Source organism: Drosophila sechellia, chromosome 2R (genome assembly GCF_004382195.2).
Source record: "Drosophila sechellia strain sech25 chromosome 2R, ASM438219v1, whole genome shotgun sequence".
NCBI lineage: Eukaryota > Metazoa > Arthropoda > Insecta > Diptera > Drosophilidae > Drosophila > Drosophila sechellia.
The window spans coordinates 18,358,947-18,385,183 of record NC_045950.1 but is presented as its reverse complement, the minus strand read 5'-3'; the positions used below and the strand labels follow the sequence as shown (position 1 = coordinate 18,385,183).

The following is a 26,237-nucleotide window of genomic DNA, read 5'->3' as shown; positions in this document are numbered from 1 at the left end:
TTCCCTGCTCCCCCCAACTGCCGGTTTCATGTTCATTTTTCGGTAGTTTTATTTGCTCATCGTCGAGTGACATTTTGGCTGACGTTGGCGGACTTCCTTCCCCGCGGTACCCCCCACCTTTTCCCGCGCACAACCCACAATTTGCCCACGGGGCGGATGACACGTGCTGTTGGCAGACGACGTGTTCTGCTCACCCCTTCCTCGCCCGAAATGCACCCCCTTCGGTTTGCTTGGTCGCAGTCAGGAGTTTGTTCATTATTCTGAGACCCAGCTACTGTGGTCTAAAGTCACGAAAACAATGATCGTTTGCCACATATTAGTTTTCCATCTGCTAACAGAAGAAAAATTCGAACATATTTGTATTCACTAAGTCGCATACTCGTAGAAAACACATTCAATCCGAAGTTGATTTAAAAAAATATGTGGAAATTTAATTAAACAAACTTCACCATTATATTGACGCTTAAATGCATATCCACAATAAGCCAATGGAAGAGGAATTGAGAAAAAAGTTATTCCAAACAATGTGGCGGGAAAATAATTAAACAGATTTTTCCGGCATAAAACTAAAAAATAAAAATTATGAAAAAATAAATAATTATACAAGTCTATGCAAAAATAATTCTAGAACATAAAGACTTTAATTTAAATCTTTAATTTGACCAAAACAAAGCTGGGTTGAACAATTAATTTGTTGTGGATGCCAAAAGAAGTTTTTTTCCAATTAATGTTAATGCGTTGTAATGTAATACAGTTAAAGTATAAATTAATATGTTTCAATTGGCTGGGTTTTGTGTTGCTGTGCAATAGAAAACTCTAAAAAGTTGTATTTTTGCACAACTAAAATCAAATAAAGCAGAGCTTCTGTGTTTTTTTGGAAACTTCGATTTATTTTATGACAACATTGTTTCGATTGATTTACGTTTTCTATTTCATCGGTGCTTTTCCACTGTTTTCCCTGGGGTCGATTGTGTTTTTAATTTCTTTTGATGTATTAACCCCCGACACAACGGCGATTTTCCACCCTCTTAGCAATCCAATATCACCCCGACACTTCTGACTACCTTGACAGTGGCCATCGTAAATTGTTATTGGCTTTTTATCTGGTCCAAACGGTTTAAATGCAGATTTATGCAATTCCCGTTTGATGGGGAATATTATTTGTGGACCGATCCCAAAGACCATTGAATTCAATCGAAAAAGGGAATACTGTTTATCCGATCAGGAATACCAAACATCCATCCGTTCATTCATTCATTATTATTGACAAATAACCATAAACAACACGGAAGCGGCTGAAAAACTGTGGGAAATTTTTTAAATATTTCTGTTTTCCATTCTGCTGGGTTGGCTGCTGAAAAATTGCGTTGTGACGAAAACCCCCTGGCTTAAGCCCTCTTGGACCATAAAAATTCCATCAGCATTGAAGCAATTCCATTAGCACGAAATGATTTGATGCGGTTTTAGCTCCTGTTATCTGCGGTCGAAGGGGTTGTTTTTTTAGGGGTTATTTAGGGGCTGTTCCAGACGTGGAGCAGGAAGCACAAGTGGATTGAAAAGTCATAAAGTCATCCTCTGCCCTGCCCCACTCCACATTTCTCTTTCAGTCTTTCGCTTTGACTGTACGCTTGCTTTCAGAGAGATTTTTTGTGTCTCCAGCACTCGCAATTTTAAAGCACTTTCCTTGGGGTCCGACATGTTGTTTTCACCCGAAGTTTTTGGAAAAATTTTACAACTCTCCGTCGTTATCGGTGGCGCAGACACATGCCCATGTAGTCCAAAACGTCTGGTCAGTGTAATCACCTAATCCCGCACAGCACCTGGTTCCACCGAAATGCTGTTCTCTAATTGATATATATTGTGGAGTGGTCCGAAATCCTATTATATACGATTTTCAGGCCCCAGGGGTGCCATTTCCCATCCCCGTTTGCAGGCTAATGTGCAGTTCCAAGCGGATTGTCCTGAAATTGTGCCTCATATATGGAGGGGGCTTAGAATTAGAAGGTTGATATATCTATTATGATAATAGATGTGTAGTGTCACTTCTCTTAAATATTAAACTTTGTATACAACTTAAAATATATTATTATATTTCCCGAAGTGTTAAGAAAATTTCAACCTTGTCTCATAGCAGATGTGAAAAACTTTCTTCAAGCCAAATCCCATCGGAACCTAAGGTATATCGTGTGTACTTTTTCTCTGTGCAGCAGTAAAGTGTCAGGATAATGCGAAACGTATACCTTCGTGAGCCAGGCGACAACTGCTCCTGGTGAGGAATTTAAGCACACAACCAGGGGCGGAGAAGTGGGCGGCAAATGCAGATGCAGCCACAGCAGCAGCCACAAAATGCCAGGAACGCATAAAATGCCGACATTACCGCCATCAGGGGGGCAATACGGAATTTTTGACGGGGGTTTCAGGGGGCTTGATAAGCGACGGCAGCTGGAAAAGCGCCGCATGTGTGGACCGAAAGCTTCTGCTTGGGAAAGGGCGAGGAGTTGGCCGTCGGAAAATGGAAAAGTAAATTGAGTGTGTGTAATGCGTACTTATGGCGCACATTTTAAATGAAATTTTCGCTGCGACTACGCTTCCTGTCGCCTGTCTCCCTGCTCTGCCATCTTCCCCATATCCAGTATCCCCTATATCCTGTATCCCCGATATCCTGTATCCCTAGCTTCCGCTAAGCAATTTCGATTGCATTGAAGTGCGGCATGCGAGCAACAGGTGGCGCTGCTGGAGGACACACCTCGATTGGGCTGCATATTTTCCCTGCTTCCGCTCGTATGTTTCACATATTTGCCTGCTTCCTTCCTTTCTTTCTGCCTCCTTTAGGATTATATACACCTTCCATATATATTATCCTTGCCTGTTCCCTCCCATTTTATTAAATTCGTGCCTGTCGTGCCAGGAGCTTATTCCCGCCAGTGGGAGCTCGCCTTTCTTCCAACCTTGGCCCCCTGCAGGCACAATTCATTTTTCATGTAGTCTCGAGGAAAAACACACGGAAATAAAGAAGAAGAGGATGTGGCAGGAGACACATAGCCGGAGCTGCATCTTGGTCAAATGCATTATTAATTGGTTTAGACTGCAAACAATTGTGCTAGGAATAAGAGAAAGAGAAAGCACGAGAAATTCGCTGAATAAATTGCTTTGTGACTAAATTAAAACGCGAATAACTATGTTTTTGTTTAAAAAAACGGTATATTATATCTATAAAAGTGCAATTGTTATTTATTAAATTGATTTCAAGGGTTATAGCATTTTATTTCAATAAAAAATCCGAGGAATTGTAATACCTATTACCACCATGTTGCCTTTAGGTATATTCCCCAAAACTATATCAATAAGGTACTAAAAAAAATTTAGCCTTTGTTAATTTAATTTACGCAATTTTTTACTCAATTTAGTCAATTTCGTACTTCCCTCTTACTCACTGGAATGTGACAAAAAGTTAGCCAGCATTAAATGTTGTTTACTTGCGAATTTGATTAGTTTTTGCCGAGTTTTCCGCAGTGTTTTTGTGTCAGATACATTGTGTCAGATACATTGCGAGATACAAACTGCGAGCTGCGAATTCCAGTACTGCACTCCATCTTTCACTGGCCATGTTTGTGGTGTTCCTTGTGCTCATTTGCACTCGAGTCGCGTTCTGGCGGCTGCCATCGCCATGGATAATAAATTTGTCAACTTGCAGTTGCATTCGCAATGCTGTAGTAGCACAGTAGTTCTGTAGTTTTGCCTCCGCTCGGAAAACCACGAAAAAAGAGCAACGTGAGCTTCATCTGTTCGCCAGTTTGTTAGCTTTTCGCCGTCAGCGGCTATTACACATTTCATTTTATTGTCACGTACGCAGCACGTCTCTTTATGGCACATACGCCCCCCCATCCGTCCGATTTCCAGATATATCTATGGACTAGGAGCCATATATAGAGCGTTTACAGTTGTCTCGCCGGCCAGAATCGAACATCGAAGGCTGTCAACTATTGCTGGGTGTGGCCACTGAATTTCAATCGTATTTTACTATAGCTGTAAAGCTGCGTTTTCTTGTTCGGAATTATCTTACATTCATACGAATTTTCAACAGACTTACGTCACTTAATTGATGGCCAGTAGGCAAGATTTTAATTATATCAATGGGCGTGCGTCAAATGTCAATTAGGTAATTTCCAAGTGCAGCTCATTGAGAAACTAAATATTGACTCGAAGGTTCAAGTGTCAATTTGTCAGCCTATTAAGTAATTAATTAACAGGCGAGCTCTTCATCCTTTTGTGGTTAAGCAGTGAAAAGTTGTGAGATTTGTGAACTTAAGTTATAAAAAAAGTTTGAAGTTCATGCACGTATGTAAGGTAGAGCCTAACTAAACTATTTTTTTAATGCCACTTAAAAGTAATTGCTCCAGAAACTCTTATAAAAACTAGCCAATTAATAATCTCTTTGCACAATGAACATTTAGCAGAAAGATACAGAAATGCCAGTTTTTCTTGTAGATTTAACTACTTAGTTAAAGAAAGACTCGGCAAATCTCCAGCTGCATTTAACTGCAAATTAATTATTCGGCACCTTATGGCTATCTAGTGGAGATCTACAGAAACGCCGCATTTAAATTACAAATGCAGCGGGGAAAACATTCTTAGTTTAAGAAAAACTACTCATTTTCAGCTGCTCTTAAGTACCGCTGCTCATGCATTTTGAATGGCGATGACGGAAAAACTTTGTCATTTAATTCCGTCATTCGTTTTAGAAAAAAAGAAGTTCCAAAAGTTGGTCGAGGGAAGACGCGAAAAGAAGGCAGCGAAAACATTTGCTCTTTGTTACCAACAATTGGAAAACACCTGAAAAAAGTTAACTTCTGTTTAAACTTTGTGTTCGGCAAGAAGCCAATTAAAATTCTATGGAACGAATTAGAGTGCAGGCGGCATTTCCATTCCCAATCCCAATTCCACTCGCCTCGCACTAATTCACTTTGCAGTTTCATCTCTTAGTTACTTATGCCATCTCTGCCATCCGTGGAAAATAGTTTTCCTGCACTTTCCGCGTCCTTTTTCGGTGGCGGATTACACGGATCTGTGCAAAGTCAGGTGCAGGCGAGCCGGAAAATATATATATAGACGGATAGATGGATATATATGGAGGGCAGAAAAGGAGCAGACTTATTGCATTACTTACGCTAAATAACCACTTACAAAGTGGCATTAGACGAGGAGATGAACTGATCCAGATGGGGTAATGAAGACGACTGCGATGATGCCGTCTCTGCCGGTGAACTTCTCATTAAAGAAATGACATAAGCATTCACGACAAAATGCCAACAGGTAAGGACAGCTGAGGTGGAGCAGGACTTAAGTGAAAATGTTCGTGGAGAATGCAAATGGAATGCGCCGAAGGACGGGCAAGCGTGCTCGAAATATGCATTTTAATACACAAATGTATCTGTATCTGTATGTGCATCTGCATCTACATCTGCATCTGCGTCGTGGTTAAACAGGCGTACGAAAAACGCACGGAGAGGGAAACATCTCGACGTGGAAAGCCCGGAAAAATCCTCCTCAGTGAGTTGGTAGTCTGGTTGTCATGCCTTTGATTGAGTTTCCACTGCCTGAAATTCACATTCAGGGAATTGTTTGCCATGCTGCGTATTCAAAAAATTTAAAGTCCGTTTATCCGTCTGATTGTTGTTTGTTTTTCCAGCTTAAAGAGCTTTCAGCCGGAATGTTTTCTCGCAAGTGTACGTAAATTAAAACAAGAGCTGCAATCAAGTGTTCATGGCTGGAAATGTGGATACTTCCATAAATGAATAGCAAAACGGGTTCTTTGTTTGTCGATTGTTTGGGTTCTCAAGGCATTCAATTGCCCGTTTTACTATGCAAATAAGATATTTTCTTTTCAATAATTCAACAATTGGCTTTGAATTTTAAATAAATCTTGAGTGTACTTTATGTATTAAGCTCCTTATACAAAAGCCCGATAAGTTGCTTGCGATTTAGGGCTTAACATTTAAGGTGTTGCCATAATTATCGCCTATACATTATAATGCGTAACATGAAATTAGAGAACAACTGCATATTTAGGCCACACAAACAGTGAATACTAGTGTTACGCTATCCTGCCTCACTATTTCCATTTTGTCGATTAGCATTTGACTGCACTGCGAATCAGCCGGCAAGCAAGTGAGGCTCTGAAATCTAATATGGCAGAAAACCCAATTAAAACGCTGCACAAAACAGGATCCTGGATCCTGGGTCCTGCAGCTGGAGGAGGAGCTGGAGGAGCAACAAAGGTGGCGGCAGCCACGAATAATTTCTGGGCTGTGGCCCGACAAGTTTAATCTCTTTGCCCGATGCAGGCAGATGTGCTCAGTCGACTCGACTTGGATTTGGTCTTGGTTTGGCATGGGGCTGGCTCCTTGGGGTATGCAATATATTTTTGAAATGGCCGAAACGGATGTAAATTGCCGCACTGAGAAACAAGAGTTCTGAAAATGCCAGCTAACGCACAGCTTTAATTTATTGAAACAGTATACTTAGCTTTGTACCATTTTAGAAATTGGAGAGATACTATATCCATATCTCATTTCTGATTTTCTTTTTTCATTTCAGAGAGTGTCACTAATTGAATGCGAATTGCTGGCCTGGTAAGTTTATTGATCACCATGGGGGCGTGGGGGACCCATTTGCGAAGGAGTTCGCAAGGGTGTGTTAGCATATGGGTTACTGGTTCAAGCGGGCTGACAAATACTTGGTCAAGTGCTTAGTAAATGCAGGCAATTCTTTTGTGGATAAGGAAAGCTTTTAGTGAAAGTGGATGGGAAGGCAGTATGGAAATGCCAGCTTGAACTTTGATCAATATCAGCAAAGTAGCCCCACCCAGTTCCCAGTTCGCAGTTCTCCCTGCTTCCCTGGGTCATAAAGTGCGAGAAGAATGAACTAATCGCTGGTCAGCCATGAAAGGGGTAAAAGGGCGTGGCGGTATGGTGAAAAGTTATGGCCACCATATAAAAAGGATGGTGTGTCGCTGGATGCCACAGTAAGGAGTGGATGGTCACACCACACATGTGGCTTTCGCTGCACTTTTGTGTGACATCTTAAGTGCATATGGCTGCAGGTCGCTGCTCCTGCGGATCCTCCGGATGATGCTAAGCCACCGCTTACCGGACTCGCTTTTACGGCTGCAATTTGCCAGAGACAAAGCCATCGGAAATCTTTCCCAGTGGGTTTCGCAACGTACTCCCGTTTTTTCGTGTTTTACGGCGGCGGAGAGTTTACATTGTTACGTTCCGCAGGGCAAAGTATTCATAAAGATTGAACGACGACAAGGAAGCTGCGGATTAGCTTGTACTACTTACTGGAGAGGGGAGCTTAAAGTGGCTTTAAATTTCTCAGGGAACAGCTAAAATAAGAGTGCTTCAGACGGAGTCAACACCTTGATTCAATTAAAATAGTTGGCTAAATAAAAAAACGACTTCATATATAGTAAAAGTGAATTGGGTAAGTGTACTTGCAACAATTATTTTAAAAATATATATGAAGCCTTTAATAATTGAGCAAATAAGCTGGGATATTATCATTTATCCTTTATATTTGGTAAACGTCAAATCAATCTTGTGGTCTTTTCTATTTTAAGCCCTACGAAAGTATTATGTTCGCAACAAGAGACTCCAATTAAATGAGAAATTTCTCCGATGTATAAAACCAACATCATGGAATGGCTCCATCACACTAGTTTTTCCATCTTGATCTCTCTGCGTTTTGTTCTCTCCGGCGAAGCGTGTTTTTCCAACTCCGTTTTTCCTCTTGAAGTTATTTGGCCCTGCCTCGACTAGTATGACAAAAGTAGCTTAACTTGTTTTCGTTTTTTATTATTTTTTACTTCCGAAGAAGATTTATCGATGGCCGCGCCAACTCATACATAAACTGTTCAAGGAAGCACGTCCCTTTGCCATAAAAATACGAATATGAGCGAAATATTCTGGCATGAATAAAAAAGAAGGGAACTGAAAAAGATGGTGGCCTGCTTGCGATATTCCAGTTGATTTGAGACCATGTTGGGTAGTGCACATAAACACAAAATTGAAACTCCAATTGTCATTCATATCAAAATAAAATATCAAACTTATAATGTTTTATCTGATGCACAACTATCGAAGAAATAATCATAATCAAATGGTGATGTTACAGAAAGCATCAAAATCATATTTTATTAAAGAACTCTTACACCGTTTCTCTACAAGCATGTGTGAAATTTTAAATACCATGTCAAATTATATTAATGAATACGGAAAGCGATTTGCCAGTAAGCAATTTCATGCAACTGCTGCACGCAATTCAAGGACAATGTGAACCAAAACCCGAGGGTCCTTTGAGTATTTGGCAAATTTGCCAGCGTTAATTGGTGGGCGTGGCCAGGTGGCCATCTGAAATTGAAATTGAAACTGGCGCTGATTATCTGGTCGACCGCCGCTGGAACACGTCCGTCTGCCACCCACTTGGCATGAGTTGGGGCAATAAAAACTTATTAAGCGATGCTGAGGACGCGGCACTCGCAACTTGCCATAAAACCCGGACAACATGGGAAAGCCCCAAAAAGCGGGGGCCAAAATGGGGAAAGAGAATCCTGATGGGAGGGCCAAAAGGATAAATGGAGAAACATTTGGCAGAAATGTGTCGTTGCCTTGGGGCAGGACCGTAATAAAAACGGAGGAATAAAACGAAATAAAAAAATAAAAAAAATGCGCATACGCCGCATTGGCTTCGCCTGCCTTATAATAGACATTAATAATATATCGCCGTTTCCGCTCCAGACTCCTTCTCATCCGATTGCAGTGGGAAGTGCGATAAACCGTTTAGCAACATCCGGAAACGGAAAGAGAGAGAGCAAGACAGAGCGCTATGGTCGAGTGTCGCGACTATTGGATACCCGTTAATCAGATGGAGAGGATGGGATAAAAAAGGAGAAATTAAATGTCTTTGAATTCCCATTAACTTGGTCTTAATAGTCAGATTTTGCAACGTCATGCTTTTCAAAGAATCAATCATACCCTTCCACTCAACGAGTAACGGGTATAGAAGAAGGAAGTAGTGTAAAAGCTCACTCCTAGCGAAATTGCGAAATTACTGCCCTGACCATCCACTCTCTATCTCTGGACATTTACACACTAATTCGATTCATTACTGTCCCCTGGCTGGGATCTTAATTGAAGTAATCAATGCATCTGTAAGCTGATTTAGGTTGAGTGGTTTCTTTAGACCCCAATCGGCTTAAAATTCAATGCATTTTCAATTTGGCATATTCGCATCTGGCCATCCTTGAACTCCGATCGAATTCAATAACAAGAATTTTATAAGAAGTACACGCAAATATTTTGCCATGAGATATTTGCTCATATGCACACAATGGTCGGGCAGCAACAAAGGCTTCAAAAAGTATTGCGAAAACTTTGGCGACGGCTCCCACCCACAGCAGCCCACTGCCTCCACTTTCCATATGCTAACTTTTTGCAGTGCCATCTGCGGAAAAGTTTATTGCGATAAATGAAAATAGGAAGCGCACAACGAACAGTTACAACAAGATGTTGAAATAAGTTGTCAAGCCAACGCATCCGGCTGTTTTATGTATTTTCTACTCCCATTTTTTTCCTGTTTTCTGGGCGTGTATAGTTTTCCACTTGTCTGACTGCGGCGGCTGTCGGCGATAAGCGCAAGGCATTGATAAACATCCCCATTCTACGCGGCACCGCAACTCCATTTCTTTCGCAGCTCTCCCGCCTCATGTCCTCCCCCCTTTTAGGTGGGGATGGAGTGGATGTCAGGCAGCGACAATGGCTATGCCGTCCCCACAATTGATTGGCTTGACAAAACGATGGCCGGGACTTGCAATACACTTCAAAAAAGTAAGGGTGTCTTGAAGTATGGAACACTATCTTTACTGCAACGTTTAGATGCATTCAAAATGTCTGGAATCTGCTATGATTTGTTGAAATCCCACACTTCGATCTTGATATCATATTATTTCGAAGATAGTAGAGATTATTCGTTAGTTGCTCCTAATACAATCTTAGATTCTTCTCTCGCTGCATTGAAATCGCTCAATTCTTAAGGTTGAGGTCGTCGTAGTTGATTTTCCGCAGCTCTGCAGGCGGCAGGTTGGAAAAGTGGGCAGGGGGAAATGGGAAAGCGGGTAGATGGAGGGAAATGGGTTGGTTGCTGGGGGCGACGACTGTCAGTGGGACACTTGGCTGTCAATGGCAGTTGAGTTACGACAAAGGGAAGAATTGCATGGCAGAGGCGCTTCCTTCGGCTTCCATGGCTTGTGGAATTTTTCACGCGTCACCTGTGGCAGATAGTGGTGCTCCCGCCGCCTCTTCTCGGCGGGAAGTCTTCTGTCTTGGCTTTGTCGAGGGAGTCGTAGTACTGTCATATATCCTAGGCCTTTTCCGATGGAGGAGCCGGGTTGAATGAACTAGCACCGTAATCGATGCTCCTCCATGTGTGCGTTTGTTCTGCCGCCATTGTTCGGGATATCAGATACACATATCCTGGCACCGATGGCGGCGTCTGCCAGGAGAGCCACAAAAAAGGCATCAGGATGGGCCCAGCAGCCGCTTGACATTCATTTGATAACATTTTATTAGCATCAGATGATGGCGGTTATCTCATGGCTGCACTTCACATTTCCGCAGGCAGACAGATGGCAACCACAATGATTGTCAGTCAAAATAAAGACAAACAGTGCCCGTGTCCATGAGTTTGCGGGTGCGAAGGGTTCGAAGGGTGTGGCGGGATATGGCAGGAGCATATAGAATATATCGGACCGATTTAGAGGTGCAAAGCCCTCTACGTGGCTGCGGCTAGTCACGTCTGCCACTTGTGCTTATGAATGACACTACACTCCCTGGTACGGAGCGGTAAGGGGATTTAGTCCTGTGAGCACAGGATAATGTACTGCAATGGCTCTCACTCGGATTACTCCACCCTTACACGTTGATATATATGGCAATCGAATCCGCTTTGAATTGCATAGTTGTGATGCGGGAAAATAGGTTTGTTTATCGGCCCATTCCAAAGGTAGTAATTGAAAGGATTACAGTAGAGGCAAAAAATAACTCTTAAATATGAAACTCAGCTAGGAATCAAAGTTTCCAGCTTTACATTTAGCTGCAAATCTGAATCAAAAAGCCATTTTTATCACAGCTGTCAGAATTGTTAAGCCCTTTCAAACTCAATTAAACCATTTAGACTTTAAATGAAAATACCATTTTTGTTACAATCACATTCAGAGAACAATAATATCAATTTTCATAGATGAGACGATGCGATTTCTTTGACTGAAATATTTTGCACATGTTCATTAAATCTTTTCACAATAATTTGAGCATTTGCTGTCGGGATCATATTATACATTTTCAGCTTTGAGTGCAATACTCACATACTGTCGATTCCTTTTTCAATTTTTGCCGCAAATGATAGTGTTCAGTCAGATTGTTTTACAATTAGGAGGAAAGCATGCAGACTGCAGTTGTCGTTGGCAACCTCAAAGTGCGCAACATCCCCACAACATCCCCACTCCAACCTCATTTATTGTTTTGGGGCTTTTCATATTTTTAAATAGTAACTCGCCCCCTCCTGTCGCAAACACTTGCAACCAACCACTGACATTTTTGGTCTTGAGATATTTCATTAGAGTAAAATCGGGCTGTGTGGCCCAACCACACAGTCTGCAAATTGTTTCGGCCAAGTTAAATTGCGGGGAAAATGTATTGTGGCGTCCAAACAAAGTACAATTTATTTTGCTGATTAATTGAAAACGGAGGTGGTGTCGTTGCGATTCACAGCCAGAGCTTGACCTTCGTTTTGGGAGCGGAGGAGCAACAAGGATTCGAAAGGATTCTTGCGGGACGTTCGGATGGAAAACGTAAACAAACACTTGTCCAAGGCAGGTCGGGTTTTCGAGAGATCCCTGGTGGGTATTTCTCCAGCGATTGCGAGCTTTCGCCAATGCGCAGGAGCGCTCTCGTATCCTTTTTCCCATCTCGCTGTGCCTAAGCTTTAGTGACGTCACAGGGACGCCGCCAAAACGGCACTCGAGCCAAATGCCAAGGACTCGAGCTCAGTGCCATTCGAGAGATTCGCCAAGTGAGACGTTCCAAGCGCCAGAATTGAATTATTCCCCACATATCCTTCGGTCTCGCTCTCGTTCTCTCTTTCTGTCCTGCTCTCTTCGCGGAGAGTGTGTGCTTGTGTGCGTGTGTGCTTCAATAAAATCAACAAGAGCATAGCCGAAAAAACTTTCAACCAAAGCGTGTCTAACAAATTAGAAAGCCAGAAAAACCAAATAAAAAAAAGAAAATAAAAGAACCAACATTGACTTCAACTGTTGGCCACGTGGTATGTGGCCTTCTTGTTTTTCCAGTCAGAATCCGAGGTAAATTTTTCGAAAACAAACAGACAGACACAGCATCGCCGAAAACAAGAAAAACAGTGCGGAAAACAATCGAATTTTCGGGGGGGAAAACCACCGCAAGTGAAATTCGGTCAATATTTGTGCGAGTGAGTGTGCGTGGAGCAGGGAAATTTTTTGGAACTTGTGTGTCACTCTGTTTGTTGTTGTTTCTGTGCGCAAATATAAAGGAAAGCCAGCGAACAGGCGAATAGGGAAAAATCTGTGTCAGTCGCGAATTACGCACTATCTCATTTGGGAATTTCGGGCCGCTTGGGTTTTGTGAATGAATAATCAAAGTGTTTGCACGCATTTTTAAACCGATTTGCGCCTGTGCAAATCTTTATTAATTTCCGAGTGGTGTTCTTACTAATGACAACACCAGTAATTGTTGCCAGACACGACAGTCATATTTACCTGCACAGAGAGAAAATGCAGAAACCATTTCGTAAGCAAAATAGGCTTACTTCTGACATATATCAAAGGAGCTGTGACTGCACTTTGAGTAATAACTTTAACTTGCTGGTGGTGCGAGGTGGTTTTGAGTTTTTCAAGAAATCAAAGCCATATGGGTCAAATGTATGCCACCTGGCTGAATAAATCAAAAGGAACCGGCGGAGAACCGCGGGCGGTAAATGTTGCATATTACGTGAGTTCTTACCACGACCATACGTTACGCATACGCCATGTGGGCCCCCACCAAAGGCTACCAACAGTGCGTCGCGTAATAAATCGCACGACAATAACTCACGGCGCCCGGAAGGGGGGTTGAAATGGTGATGGGGATTTGGGACAAAAGAAGGGGTAAGCGACCAGAATCGGGTCGGGTTGTGACCAGGAAAGTCGCAAACTGAAAGCTATTAAGCCGAAAGACTTAAAGACTTTTGCTACCCACCTCCGGGGACCGTCTACTCCCGCCCCCCTCACCATTTCCCCTCTCTCTTCAAGCCAAACCACGCACACACACACACGCACACATCCGTTTCCTGTGACAAGGAGCAACAACGAAAACTCACTTAGCCATGCTGCCTCAGCCTCTCTGTTCGCCAGACTCACTTGACATGCTCTTAATACCAAATAAAAAACAAGAGCTCAAGGACGCTGAGGAAACACTCCGTTCCACTTTTGCACTGCGAGTAAGGCCAAAAACCCCCACCGCCCCGGCCACTCCGTCATGTGTAAATTTTTAATGTTACCAAGACCCCCAAATGTAGGTTATCAAATTGTGTTCAAGTTGTCTTCGCCGAAAGCGCCGTAGAAAAAGTTTTAGCGCTCGCCGTTTCCCCGGTTGGAAAACATTTTAAATGATTTTGTTGTCGGCGGTTGGTTGTTTTTCGTCGTGTTTCCCTTTAGACGCCCCCTGCCAATTGGGTCAAGCATTTACATTTCACGCCTAGCGAAAAACTCAGTCAGAACTATGCTACTTCGTCACGCCCCCATCCGCCGTGTTGTGCAAGCTCTCCAGCGTTCGGTAGTGGTGCATCTATTTAGTCAAATTAAAAACACAAATTCAACTCTGCTCTGCCGGCTGCCACTAATTAATTGCAAACTAAATGAGTTTCTCGGCATAAAACTTTATCCACAGCAAAGCTGATTGCTGTCAGTTTTGCGGCCGAAGGAGGACAGCATTCTGCTGGCGATGTAGATTGCAGCGAAATCGTTTGGCAAACAACAGGGGCGGAGATGGTTTATGTGGCTCCCCATTTTCGAGGAGGAGCCCTGGCTCAAATTGTAATTTGTGCAGCTCCCACACATTCCATTCTCGCTCCGTTGAAGTTTTCTGGCTGAGAAAGGGGTGCGAAACCATCGAGTCATACAGGAAATTAGGGCTAAAAGCAAGTGTAAAACGGTCAGCGCACTGAAAACTTTCTAACCCAAAAGGGGAAAAATATTGGAAAAAATTCAAACTTTGGTGTCTAAAGTTTACAAGCACATATTGTATATGTGGATGGAATTACTCAGCATTCTTATTTAACTGCATACGTTTAGAACACCTCTTTATACCTCTTTATTTTTAATTCAATTAAAATTGCGTTTTTAAATAGATACTTGAAGGGGTTTTCAAGGAGGTCAATGAAATTTCGCTCTCTGACATTCCCCTCAAGTGGATGGCTGGGTTAGTCATCACGTTATGAGTCACACAGCAGGATATGTACGGCCAATGAAGTTAGCCTTTCGGAAATAAAGTGTTCGCTTGCAGGTAATCGAATTGAATGCTGGCTAGCAGACGGCGTCCAGGCTCAGCCAGCTGAGCCAGCTCAGCCAGTCGAGTTGAGATGGGCAGGACCTTAATGATGGATGTCAGGACGGACAGGATGACCAGTTACCCACTCATTTGGCATTGAGGGCACTGAGCCATTAAATTCCCACTTGGCGTGTGCGGCGGATTGGATTTCGATGGCTGCCCGCGGCGTGAATCTGTTAATTCAACTTATTAATTTTCATTGAATTTCTCCCGGTCGCCACTGTCACAGTCACTGTCACTGCCAATGTCAATTGTCACCGAGTTGTGGCGCCCTAGGGCGGCCATCGACATTATGGCACTTTGGGGCGTGCTCGTTGGTCTGTGGTTTGTGCAATCAAGTCGCTTCGAATGGTTTTGTTCAGCACAAATACTGCATTAATTTGCATGCATTTTGTAGGCCGACTCTCAATCGATATGCCAAAACTTATTGGCCATTTGTTCGGCCAATTCATTTAAATCTTTTCCATCTGAAGCCTCTGATTTGTTTAGAGCCTAAGCTTCGACTCATGGAATGATAAATTAATAATTGTGTGTATTGAATCAAAGGCAACGGCAATAAATTTCAAATATTTTACCTCCCATTTTAAGAACGAAAGCCACAGACGAACACACATGGGACCCCAATAAAAACCAATTTATGAAGCATGCTTCTCAGGGCAATCGCCTGCCCCCAAAACACACAGAGACACACATTGAAAGCCCAAGAGCTTAATTGAATGCGAAGGCAACTGCATAAGGAGCGTCACCACCAGGCCACAAATCAAATAAGTTGGGCGAAAACAGGTCAAGTGCTCAGCCTGAACTTCAAGTTTGATGCTGGAAGCTGGGAACTGGGAGCTGGGAGCTGGGAGCTGCTAACTGAGCCAGATGCTTCTGGACAAAGGGAAAGCACTTAGTTGGCCACCAGCAACACGCTACTTTGACTCGTGATTTGAGATGTGTGTGTAGCCAAACAAATATATGTATGTACACACGCTCCTGTTGACTTGCAGTTGAGTGCACATAATCGGGATTTGGCTTTCAGGACGAAGAACGAGCGAGAAGGCAGAAAACTCTACGAAATCCTTTCGAATCGCCACCCACTTTCTACTTGATGAGTCCCCCGGGCGGCGGCTAATTTGTTCTGCTTCGACACAAATTGTAACTAATTTTACGTACTCAACTTTCTGCTTTCATTCCAATGCAAATTGCCGGACAACCTGGACAAACTTAAAGCCCTAAAAGTTAACTATAAAAACGCAGCATGGGCATGTTGGAAAGTTGACAAGCGATTTTCTGCAACTATGTCGATGGCAGACTTGGTCAAAAAGTGGAAGTTTGACAAGCGCTGCGACAGGCAAACTTTCTAAGCGGAAAATGGTGTCTTCCATACACAAAGGAAAATGTCTGAAGCAGAAAAGAGTGCCCAATAGATAATAACCAACTTATCCGTGCAATTTATTTAAAAGCCGCACGCTTAATTATTGCTTCTGAATCGACTGCCAATTTTATTTACAGTGATTTATGGCCTACTTGTGAATTTTGCCCCAAAATCGCGAAATAGTGCTGGCGTTCTGCGCCTCGTAGAGATGGGTCAGTTTTCGGAGGAGCTTCTCCTGCTTGGCCTCGTCCTTGCGCACCTGAACCATGTGATTGTGATCGCTGAGGTTCCTCAAACGTTTCGAGATCTCTGATGTCCGCTTGCGCACATGTTCATCCATGTCGCGAGTAATGCGATCTTGGGAGTCCAGCCAACTTTGGGTGGTCTGGCGATGGTGGCGATCCATGATCAGCGCCACTCGCGCCAGACGGACGGACAGCTGCTCCACCTTTTGCTCACCCAGCCGATTGCGTCGCTCCTCCGCCTCCTCCAGACGCTCCTCCTGGGGACGTGTCGGAAATGGGCGGTACTGGCGGTGCAGTCCACTGGGGGGATAACTCTGCACAGGATCCTCCAAGTGCACGTAAAAGGCCGATGGGTTGCTCATAATTTGGGAAAAATATAGGAACGATTACCAAAAGTAATGTACACAAATTTAAGGGCTAACTGCGAGATTTATTGAAATGTAATGCAATGTTTAGATATTGAAAAATAGTACATGATATAATCCGAAAAGCCTTAAATAATAACTTTAATAAGTACACAATAAGAAATACACGAACACTTTAATTACCTCTCTGTCGGCATAATCCAGCAACAAACCCATAAAAACGGGCAGCAATAGTTTTTCATACGAAATTTGAAAACAGACTGTTTAAAATGCATGTTAGCAGTATATTCCATAGACCCCTTTGGGTTCTCCCCAGCCAGGAGGACCTCATCTATCTGCGGCCTGTGCTGTCAGTGTGCAACATAAATACCCATTCAGTCCGCCAACAACAGGGCAACTTTGGCCAACTTCATCTGTGTTCGTGGCACGGATGTAACGCAAAAGTTGCTTGTTATTATTATGATTAAAGTTTGTGCTACTAGTGTGGCCCACACCACATTAGTGTGGCTGCCACGCCCCCAGCCGCCAGTCTCCGCCCCCCCTGTTTTACCACCTGGCTTTGCTGCTTTAATATAAATGTTTGTGGTTTCGTCGTCAAGGTGCTCTGGAATCGGCTTTAACTGTGGGGTCGGTCGCTTCTGTTGGCCTAAGCCCGGCATACAAACATGCATGTAGATACATATGTATATTCGTAAACATTCACATGTGAGCTGAGGGGTTCTATCGCTCGACCCCAAGCATCCATTCGGATCATGGGTTTTCAGGGAGATAGCAAGAAAAAACATAAAGCCAAAACATGACCGCAACATATTTTGCTGGTCATCCTTCGTTGTAGTGGTCTTAAAGCGGATTAAACTTAAAGTATTTGCGTGGAATGGGGCTTGTTTTTTTTTTTTTGGGTGTCAGCGGGAAGCCGAAAGATCATATGGCAAGTATACTTTAACACTAGTGCTTAAAACCACTATCATAGGTGCTCCGTATGAGTTTGAATGTCCTTTAACTCTAGTTACATCACACTTTTCGACGTGTCAATAAGTAATTTCAGATCTCTAGTTCCCTTCCCGTACCTTTCATGTCTGCTCAGTGAACTTTTGCACTGTGCCCCTTGCTGCACTGCGTTATTTGTTGGTCTAACTGAAAAGTGCATGTCATGTCACCTTAGCTTTCCAACCAGTTGAAGTTACGAGTACCTCGTGGGGTTGTTTTGCGCCCGGTGTCACATGCTTCATGCCCAGTTAACAGCTGTCACTCCGCCCCACTGAGAATCCACTCCGAGTTGCGAGCTTGAGCCCTGTAATTTAACTTTTTCCTTAGGAACAGCTGTCGGCAGTGACAACTGGAGCAGGAGAACTGTGAACTGCAAACTGCAAACTGCAAACTGCGAATAGTAAACTGCGAACTGAGCGTTGGCATGCAATGGCGGTGGAAAAAAGCTGTCCAAATGGAGGTTTATGGCTGGTGTTGGCCTACATGCAAACAGCTAAGCCCGACCGGGGGATTCTCAGTTTTTATGGCCATTTTGTGGGCAGACCAAATTAGTTGAGCTTCCAGCGGAAATCGCTGCACATCCACAAGGCGTTGACTGATACAAATTTCCATTTCTGTTTACTTGCAGGACACCTCGTAATTGAATGGCAGATTGAACGGCGAAGAAATTACAGGGACAGCCAGCTTAGAGTACGTATTGTCCTGCGTTTTTAGGGCTTAAACCAGAGAATATGACCAGCATTAGCCTAGAGAACTTATTCGTTTACACAGCAAAAGTCTTTTTCTTAAAAAACTCGCTTAGAATTGTATTGAGTATGATAGTGTGTAAAAAAGTGTGTACATTTTAAATGGTGATTAACAAACGATGTACCATTTAGGCACCATTTAATGTGCTTTCAAATTCAGTGTGACTAGCTCAGAGGCTAAAGTTTGAATAGCAAGTTAAAACTAACTTTGTTTAACATTTTCTCTGTGTAGGAGGGATTAGTCAGAATGTTTGAGTGTCGATTCGTTCAGAGTGGTGGCAGTTGAGGCGCCCAGAAGAAGGCCCCACAACGTCCTTCCCGCCCACTCGCACGCCCCTTTTGCCGGTGGGTTGGTGTTTGTGCGATAGCCAGAGTGGTGCCTCTGTGAGTGTGAGTGTGTGTGCGATAGGTGCTTGCGTTGGTGGTGGTTAGCATGCAAATCAACGGTCTAGCTGCCGGACCCACGATGGCAGCCTCCGAGCCACCAGAGCCGCCGCCGCGCAATCCGGACCGCATAAACGCCTCGCTGCACAAGTTGGGCGAATCCGTAAGTACAATCCGAATGCACCACCCCGCCCCTCGCCCCCCTCGCTCTCCTTGAACCCCCTGCTAGCCATCCCAGATAACAGATTTAAAACCCAACCACCCGCACCACCAAACAAGACATTCACTTGATGTTTAACCTAATTGGGCCTCATTCATTGCTTGGAAACTGCTTGCATGCCACGGGGTCCACTTCTACCCACCCAATCCCCACTTTTTTGGCGCACCACTTCATCTCGTTCCAGTGCTCTTGATCAAAAACAAACTGAAATCTCGAATAATTACCCATTCTGCATCCCTCATTGACTTGTTGACAACTTCGGGCTCTATATTGTATGTGTAGACATCTCTTTTGCTATCTTCCCTTGCTATCTGATTCTTGATATTGCTAGACTGTATGTTTTAAGCATCTCTTCTTGCCGATTTTGCAAAATCGAATTTCCTAAATTTATTCAGATTTGACTACTAAAATATGCTTATCTCAAGCTTAAGCTTAAGCAAAAGCTTTGGTGATAAACAATTGATATTTTATTACTCTTATGAAATAATATTCTTCGATAAAATAAGATTAAATTATTATCTCAAAGGATTAAATAAAGTTTGAGAGGATTTTGCAAAGTGGGCTTGGCATAAGCACACGATTTTCTATTTTCTCTTAGCAAACGTTTCTCTTAATTAGAATCTGAATACTTTGAGTGCTTAAGCATGTGTTGAAACGCTTTAAAACCCTTGCAGAAGATAGCCAAATCCCTGGATACCTCGGTGACGACGGGACTGAAGGAGAAAGCCGCTTCCGTGAACAACAACAAGCCCATAAGACCGCTCTTATCGCTTGACAGCTCGGTGACGGCTTCGACATCCTCGGGAGCAGCAGGAGCAACAGGATCTGGTGGCGGAGGTGCGCCAGCCAAGCCGTCACCTTTGGTCTTGGCCTCCAAACGAGACCTCACGCCCAGCAACGAGAGCAGCTCATCGCCGTCCAGTTCGAATGGCAGCAACCAGACCCTCACCCCACCCATGACCGCTGATAATCAGCCGCTCCAGCAGCAGTTACAGCACCACCAGCACCGGAGTCCTGCGTATCCTGGCAAGCCAGCAGAAGCCGCAGGAGGAGTGCCTCAGCAGCAGCAGCAATTGCCGAATGGCATCGGCAGCAGCCACTGCAACAGCAACAGCAACGGCAGCAGCAGCAGCACTTCCAACTCCGGCACAGCCATGATCCATGCGAATAACTCGAATTTAATTGCCGCTGGTCACTTGGCACAGGCAGCCGGCCCCGCCCACAACGCCCCCTCCAGCGGCAGTGCACTCAATGCCGGTAAGTGTGCGGGGGATAGCGGGGAATTCTGTTGAAAGGGTGTGTGTACACCGGGAAATAACTAGCTATAAAAAAGATAATTCTTTTGGGGATAGTTATTGCTGGCAATAATAGGATTATTAGATCAGCCAAGGAGAATTTTTCTTTATTTGATTTAATACAATTTTAATTTAACAGCTTGTGAAGTAAACTTAGGACTTCTTAATTACTGTTGGCTTTTCGCTCAGTGTATGCAAATGCATTTGTAATGTGTAAACGTGCAGCGCGGGGGTGTGAGCGGAGGGAGCAATCAGCAGATTGCTGCGGGCAAAGAAAGGAGTTTCCTGGGGCAAGGCGGGTTGGGTGGAGAAACGGTGGAGGGCTCTGGCATGGGGCAAGGATCTTTGCGGCATGAATGAACAAATGCTGGCCACTGTGGGAATGCCAAATGGGAGCCGGCCAGAAAGGAATTAAATCAGCGTTCCTGATTGAATCCTTTCAACCTGCACGCTGATTTAATTCCATCTACCGGCTGCGTAAAATATTGAATCCCATTTGTTTTGTTTTAATGCAATTGCTAAAGTATTTGGCGGCACAAAAGGGGCCACAAATTAAATGTTGTCCTGTGGCCAGGCAGTTTGCAAGCTACCAGTGGCAGCCGAGGGTAAGAGCCACAAGCCACAGCAGAACAAAACAACTAGCTCCGCAGGACGTGGATGCAGTGGTGGCTTAGGTGTTTCCAGGGATGTGGAACGGGCAGAGTGCCTTTTTTGCTCATGGTCTTTTGGCTTGGCCAACGCAGCAGATTATATCAGAATGGCAAAGTGATGCACACTTCAAAAATCTGACAAATGGATGGTAATGGCCTTCGTCCGTTCGTTGGAGATACAAGCACCATCTCCCCCATTTGCCCATCTGCCCATCAGTCCGTCTGTCCGTCCAGGAGCTCCGACCCATCGCTTTTAGTGCTGCAGTTGAAAAGTCAACGAAGCAGATAGGCGGGGTCATTCCGGAGAAGGTGAAAAAGTCGGTGGATCCCAAAGTGGTTGCGGTCGAGTTGGGCTTTCGAAACTTAAACGCTGAAAATTTAACGGGGAGCGGGTGATTCAGCCACTTTAGTTTTTGGACTTGAATGAAAGTTAACTCTTCAATTTGGTAGTTTTTATTTGGTAAACAGTTGAGAGCATCCGACCTCAATTCCTATATGCATTTTTGTTGCCTTTTATAATGATTTCATGCCCCGCATTACGTGCTAATTAAATTTTCATTTAAATCCGTGGCCGTAAAATAAATCCGTGTTGACAATCAATAAGCAAAAAAGCTGAAAAAGATGGCATAATGCCTATCCACAGGGGAATTTGTATGTGAATAACGATTATCCTAACGGTGTGTGTGCAATCAATTTGGGTTCATCGTCAGTCATTCACATGGATGAATTTGTGACCGGGGCTTTCGAATTGAGGCTGGGGGAATAACTGGGTAATCACAATGTGCATCTCGCAAATGCGTTCCTCTGAACCCATTGTTATCGCCATCACTTGCTGACTCGTTTGCATTTAGATTAATGTGCCGACAATCAATATTAATTAATTTCCATGTTCGACTGCAATAATTGTTGTTTATTTACTTTTCAATCCTATTTGTCCGTTTTCGATGAGAGAAAATCTAATTTCGAGCCCTGCACGACCCCGTTTTCCCAACACCCCCTTTCCAACTGGGCGGATAATACCTGTATACATATATCCGTCAGTCCGTACCAATATCGAGCCACTCATGCATACCCACCAGCCCCATTACCATTATCCCCATTTGTTGGCATTGTTCTTATACTTGTTGTTGTTGTTGTGGTCGTTGTTTGTCATTGCTGTTTATTTGTTTTATTTGGAACTACTTATTGGGTCAACCCGAATATGTTTGCCTGCCCCAAACACCCAAACACCCAAAAACCCGAAGCCCCAAGTCCCCCAAAAACCATCTATATCTGTGTATCTGTATCTGAACAATGCCCCGTATCCAGTCGACAAGCGAAATGCCAACCTATCGGAGCCGGATCAGGACCTGCCCCCGAATCTGAATGTAAATCTCAGCCCGAATCCATCGCTGGCCCTGGGAGCCCCGCACTCTCCCACGTCCGCCGCGTCGGCGGCCTTGCTCCTCCTCGAATCCTGCGATGGAAATCGCAACGACGAGTCAAGGTTCCACCACCTGCATTCCGCTCCACGCCCAGGTAAGTCGATCAATCTATTTGCCCCGCCCCCTTTCGCTTTCATCTCAATTTCCGCTCTGTATTTTTAATTGAAGCAGCAGCAATCACAATTAACCCGCATCCCCAGCAACCCCAAAAACCCCAGCATACCCAGCACCCCACTTCTTCCACCCGTAAAGTAGTTGCACTTGATCCCCATTCATCGGCTTAGTGCCTGCCGATTCATTGCCCTGGCCTGGTTAAGTTATAATTGCACTGGATTTTAGTTCGCCTGCAAAACTTTGAATGCGTTTTCAGTTCTCAGTTCTCGTTTTGCATATTAAATGCCAGCACTCTGGCACCAGCTGGTTGTCCATAGTTTCCCTCAGTTTCTTCAGTTCCAGTTTATATTTTTTTTCTGTGCTAAAGAATCTGGGCGGGGGAAACGTGTGTAAAAAATTCTCGGGAATCGGAAATGGTAGTGGGTGGCTAGAGGATGACATTATTGCTAATTATGAGTAGAATATCGATTGGCAGGCATGCAAGTCAGTAGTTTGCGTACAAATGCTACCCAAGGCTTGTGTATCTGTACAATAAAAAAGGTGTACTTAACAATTAAAAGTTGAACAAACAATCAATTCAAAATCATTTTAACATATAGTAGCTTTTTAAGAAGCACTTGTAATAAACATGAGTGGTTATGGAATCCCAACAATAGCTCGACAAGAGCACTTTCAGCTTTGGTATCTCCACCTAGTATATGCATTCTGACTGTAATTGTTGCAATTTTATGAGTGCTTAAAGGATATATAAGCTTGTAATCCTGGCTTGCATTCCTGCTACGATCACCGCTTGTCCGCAGCTTGGTAGCTGTAGATCAAAACCTATGGAAAAGTGTCTGTTCCATCAGTCATCTAAATAGAATCCTAATTTTACAGAAGCCACCATGAAGCTGCGCGAGGAGAACGATCGTCTTAATGCCGAACTGCTTCGACTGAGACGCCTCCTCGAGCTGTCCACAGATGGAGCAGTGGGTGGTGTAGATACCGCTCCCGAAATGGATGCAGTCGCATCCGGCGAAGGATCAGCTGCCAAGGAGCGCATCGAACGCCTGGAGTCGGAGCTGAGGTCGGTGAAGAATCAGCTGCTGACCATGCGGCTGGAGCGGAAAAAGCTGCGAACAGACAAGTCCGATCTGCTGGGCCAGGTGAAGCAACTGTGTGCCTCGCTGCAGGAGAAGGAGCAAGAACTGCGCGACTTCATACGCAACTATCAGGAGCGGGTGCGGGAAACGGAGACAACGAACGCCAAGATCTCCGGGAATCGGGATCGGGAGCGCTTCCAGCTGCTCAAGCAGGCACGCGATGAGGCAGAGCGTTCGCTGGCCTTGGCCCAACAACTGTCGGCCAGGGATCTGCAGCTGCAGAGGCTGCAGGAGCAACTGCAGGAGGCACGCCGCCAGTTGACCGGATGTCTGTCGGATCAGGAGAGTCTGCACTCCTTTGCTCCACTCACTCCTCCGTCGGCAGCTTCGGGAATGCTCAGTCAGATGGCCGCTGCATCGGGAATGGGCGGTGGCTTGGCTGGCATGCGCGGCACCACCGAGGACAGTGGGCGTGGCAACTCGTTGTCCGCCTTCAGCGGCAGCTTAAGCGGAGGATCCGGCGCCACGGCGGGCGATCGCAATTCCTGCTCCAATGACTCGGGGCTAAGGAACAGCAGCGATCGGGAGAGCACCGGCGGCGAACTGAACTTCAGCGACGGAACCTGCGACAATGGACCCTGCATCACGGTCGATCCGGACAGCATCTCCCTCGTGTCCAGCCAGAACATGTACCAATGTAAGTATACACACATGTTCCCCCCGAAATCCTCTCTAGCAATCTTTTTCTTTCAGTTGGCACACCAAAGGAACGAAGCCCCACATTGTCTCCCCTGAATTCAGCGGCCTACTCAAGGTATGATATAAAACTAAACCTAATTATGGTTCACATATGGTAAGGCAACTTTATGTTAAGGAACTTTTAAAGGCCAACAAATGTAATAAATTATGAATTTATTCATACGAAAATATTGTCATTGCACAGTGTTTAATGAAATATGTTATTTGCATTGCCATCAACTTGTTTACAAATATTTAACATGATGTGTTCACTTTAATCTGCGCGTTCACGGCTTTAATTAATTACATGTCGACAGCAAATGCAGAAACTAAACAAATTGATAAATGGCCACTAAAATTACATTACACGCCTATTATAATTTTTGCTCAAGCACTCATTTGCATTTAGGGATTTCTAAATTCTAAATTTCAACATTGATAAATTTCTATTTAGCATAATTGCTAGCTAAAAACATAAAAAAAAATGGCGGGATTCATTTGCATTGTATATTATATTACACAATTTTTCACAATTCCACCAGATCCGTGGAACAGTTGGGCTCCCCGGTGGACCCCGAGGGACCAGGTAATGGAGCTATCAGCCGGAAGTTCGCCAACGCCAGCAAAAGTGGTCCGCTCGGTGCTCGAAATGGACGCGGCGGAACCTGGGGAAGTATATCACGAGTGTTTGCTCGCTCCAGAAATAAAAACAAGGCTCTTTCCGCTGATGGCGTGACTGAATGTGAGTGCACACGTTTTAAATGTTTAATAATAATCAGGTTTTTTAGATCAAATATTAGTTACAAAAGCTTAAACAATATATGTTTAATATATTACATTCAGATGCCGACTACTCGTGGAATCCGTTGACGGAGGAGGGCTACGCAGAGAAGCTGCGTCTGCTGCGGGAGGCCTCCCAGCTGCCCATCGACCGCTGGCGGGCCACCCAGGTGCTCGCCTGGCTGGAGGTGGCCCTGGGAATGCCCCAGTACAGCGCCAGGTGCGCAGAAAACGTGAAGAGCGGCAAGGTGCTGCTGGAGCTGAACGACGTGGAGCTGGAGGCGGGCCTGGGCCTGGCCCATCCGATGCATCGCAAGAAACTGCGGCTGGCCATCGAAGAGCAACGGCGTCCGGAGATGGTGCGCTATCCGCTGATCACGCAGCTGGGTCACACCTGGGTGGCCACCGAGTGGCTGCCGGACATCGGACTGCCCCAGTATGCGGAACCCTTTGTGCAGTCCCTGGTCGATGCTCGCATGCTGGACACGCTCTCCAAGAAGGAGCTCGAGAAGTTCCTGGGCGTCACGCGGAAGTTCCACCAGGCCAGCATTGTGCACGGTAAGATGCTTAGGTTTTTCTAGTTTAGTTGGAACTCTAAAATTATAATCACACCAACCAGAGCTTAAGCTGTTTTAATAATCTGGTATATTTCTCGCTAGACCTTATTTAATGTCAATCCCTTTGTCTCCTTTTCGCAGGCATCCACGTGTTGCGCATCGTCAAGTACGACCGACAAACTCTGGCCATGCGGCGGGTGCAATCCGAGACGGTGGACACGGACCCCATTGTGTGGACGAACCAGCGCTTCATCCGCTGGGTGCGATCCATCGACCTGGGCGAGTACGCGGACAATCTGAAGGGTGCGTGTGCCATATCGATTGCCCTTTGATTATGCCATTCAGTGCAGCAATTAGAAGGGCTCATCTGACCCACTCTAATCCCGTTTCCACCCACCTGCAGATAGCGGCGTTCATGGCGGTCTTGTGGTGCTGGAACCATCCTTCTCTGGTGACACCATGGCCACCGCCTTGGGCATTCCCCCCTCGAAGAACATAATACGGCGACATCTCAACACGGAATTCGATGCCCTCATTTTGCCCGCACGGTAAGTTTTTTGAGTGTTTACCAGCCCCACGGAGCCCATCTAGATATCTCAGTGTGTGTGTGTG

The 26,237-nt window shown here is 44.7% G+C and overlaps 2 protein-coding genes across 7 annotated transcripts in view; one reads left to right on the top strand and one right to left on the bottom strand.

Annotated features, from left to right (window-relative positions):
- LOC6615515 (kazrin) overlaps positions 1–26,237 on the top strand; it is a 37,410-nt gene that overhangs the window by 5,950 nt on the left and 5,223 nt on the right. For 3 of the 6 annotated variants that reach the window (XR_004361331.1, XM_032715032.1, XM_032715035.1), the window contains exons 2-12: positions 6,598–6,632; positions 18,264–18,325; positions 18,614–18,928; positions 19,660–20,242; positions 22,239–22,448; positions 23,345–24,247; positions 24,304–24,364; positions 24,831–25,030; positions 25,132–25,626; positions 25,767–25,928; positions 26,029–26,173. Coding sequence is in view for 5 of the 6 variants with exons in the window: in XM_032715032.1 (XP_032570923.1) it covers positions 18,815–18,928; positions 19,660–20,242; positions 22,239–22,448; positions 23,345–24,247; positions 24,304–24,364; positions 24,831–25,030; positions 25,132–25,626; positions 25,767–25,928; positions 26,029–26,173 (2,873 nt within the window). In the remaining variant the exon portion in view is untranslated. Of the gene's footprint in view, positions 1–6,597; positions 6,633–12,148; positions 12,419–18,263; positions 18,326–18,613; positions 18,929–19,659; positions 20,243–22,238; positions 22,449–23,344; positions 24,248–24,303; positions 24,365–24,830; positions 25,031–25,131; positions 25,627–25,766; positions 25,929–26,028; positions 26,174–26,237 lie in introns of those variants that run through there. The other 3 variants (XM_032715033.1, XM_032715034.1, XM_032715036.1) reach the window with 3 other exon arrangements.
- On the bottom strand, positions 16,128–16,755 carry LOC6615516. Its single transcript, XM_002039859.2, has one exon. It carries the CDS (start codon positions 16,643–16,645, stop codon positions 16,187–16,189), a length of 459 nt encoding a protein of 152 aa, XP_002039895.1. The 5' UTR covers positions 16,646–16,755; the 3' UTR covers positions 16,128–16,186.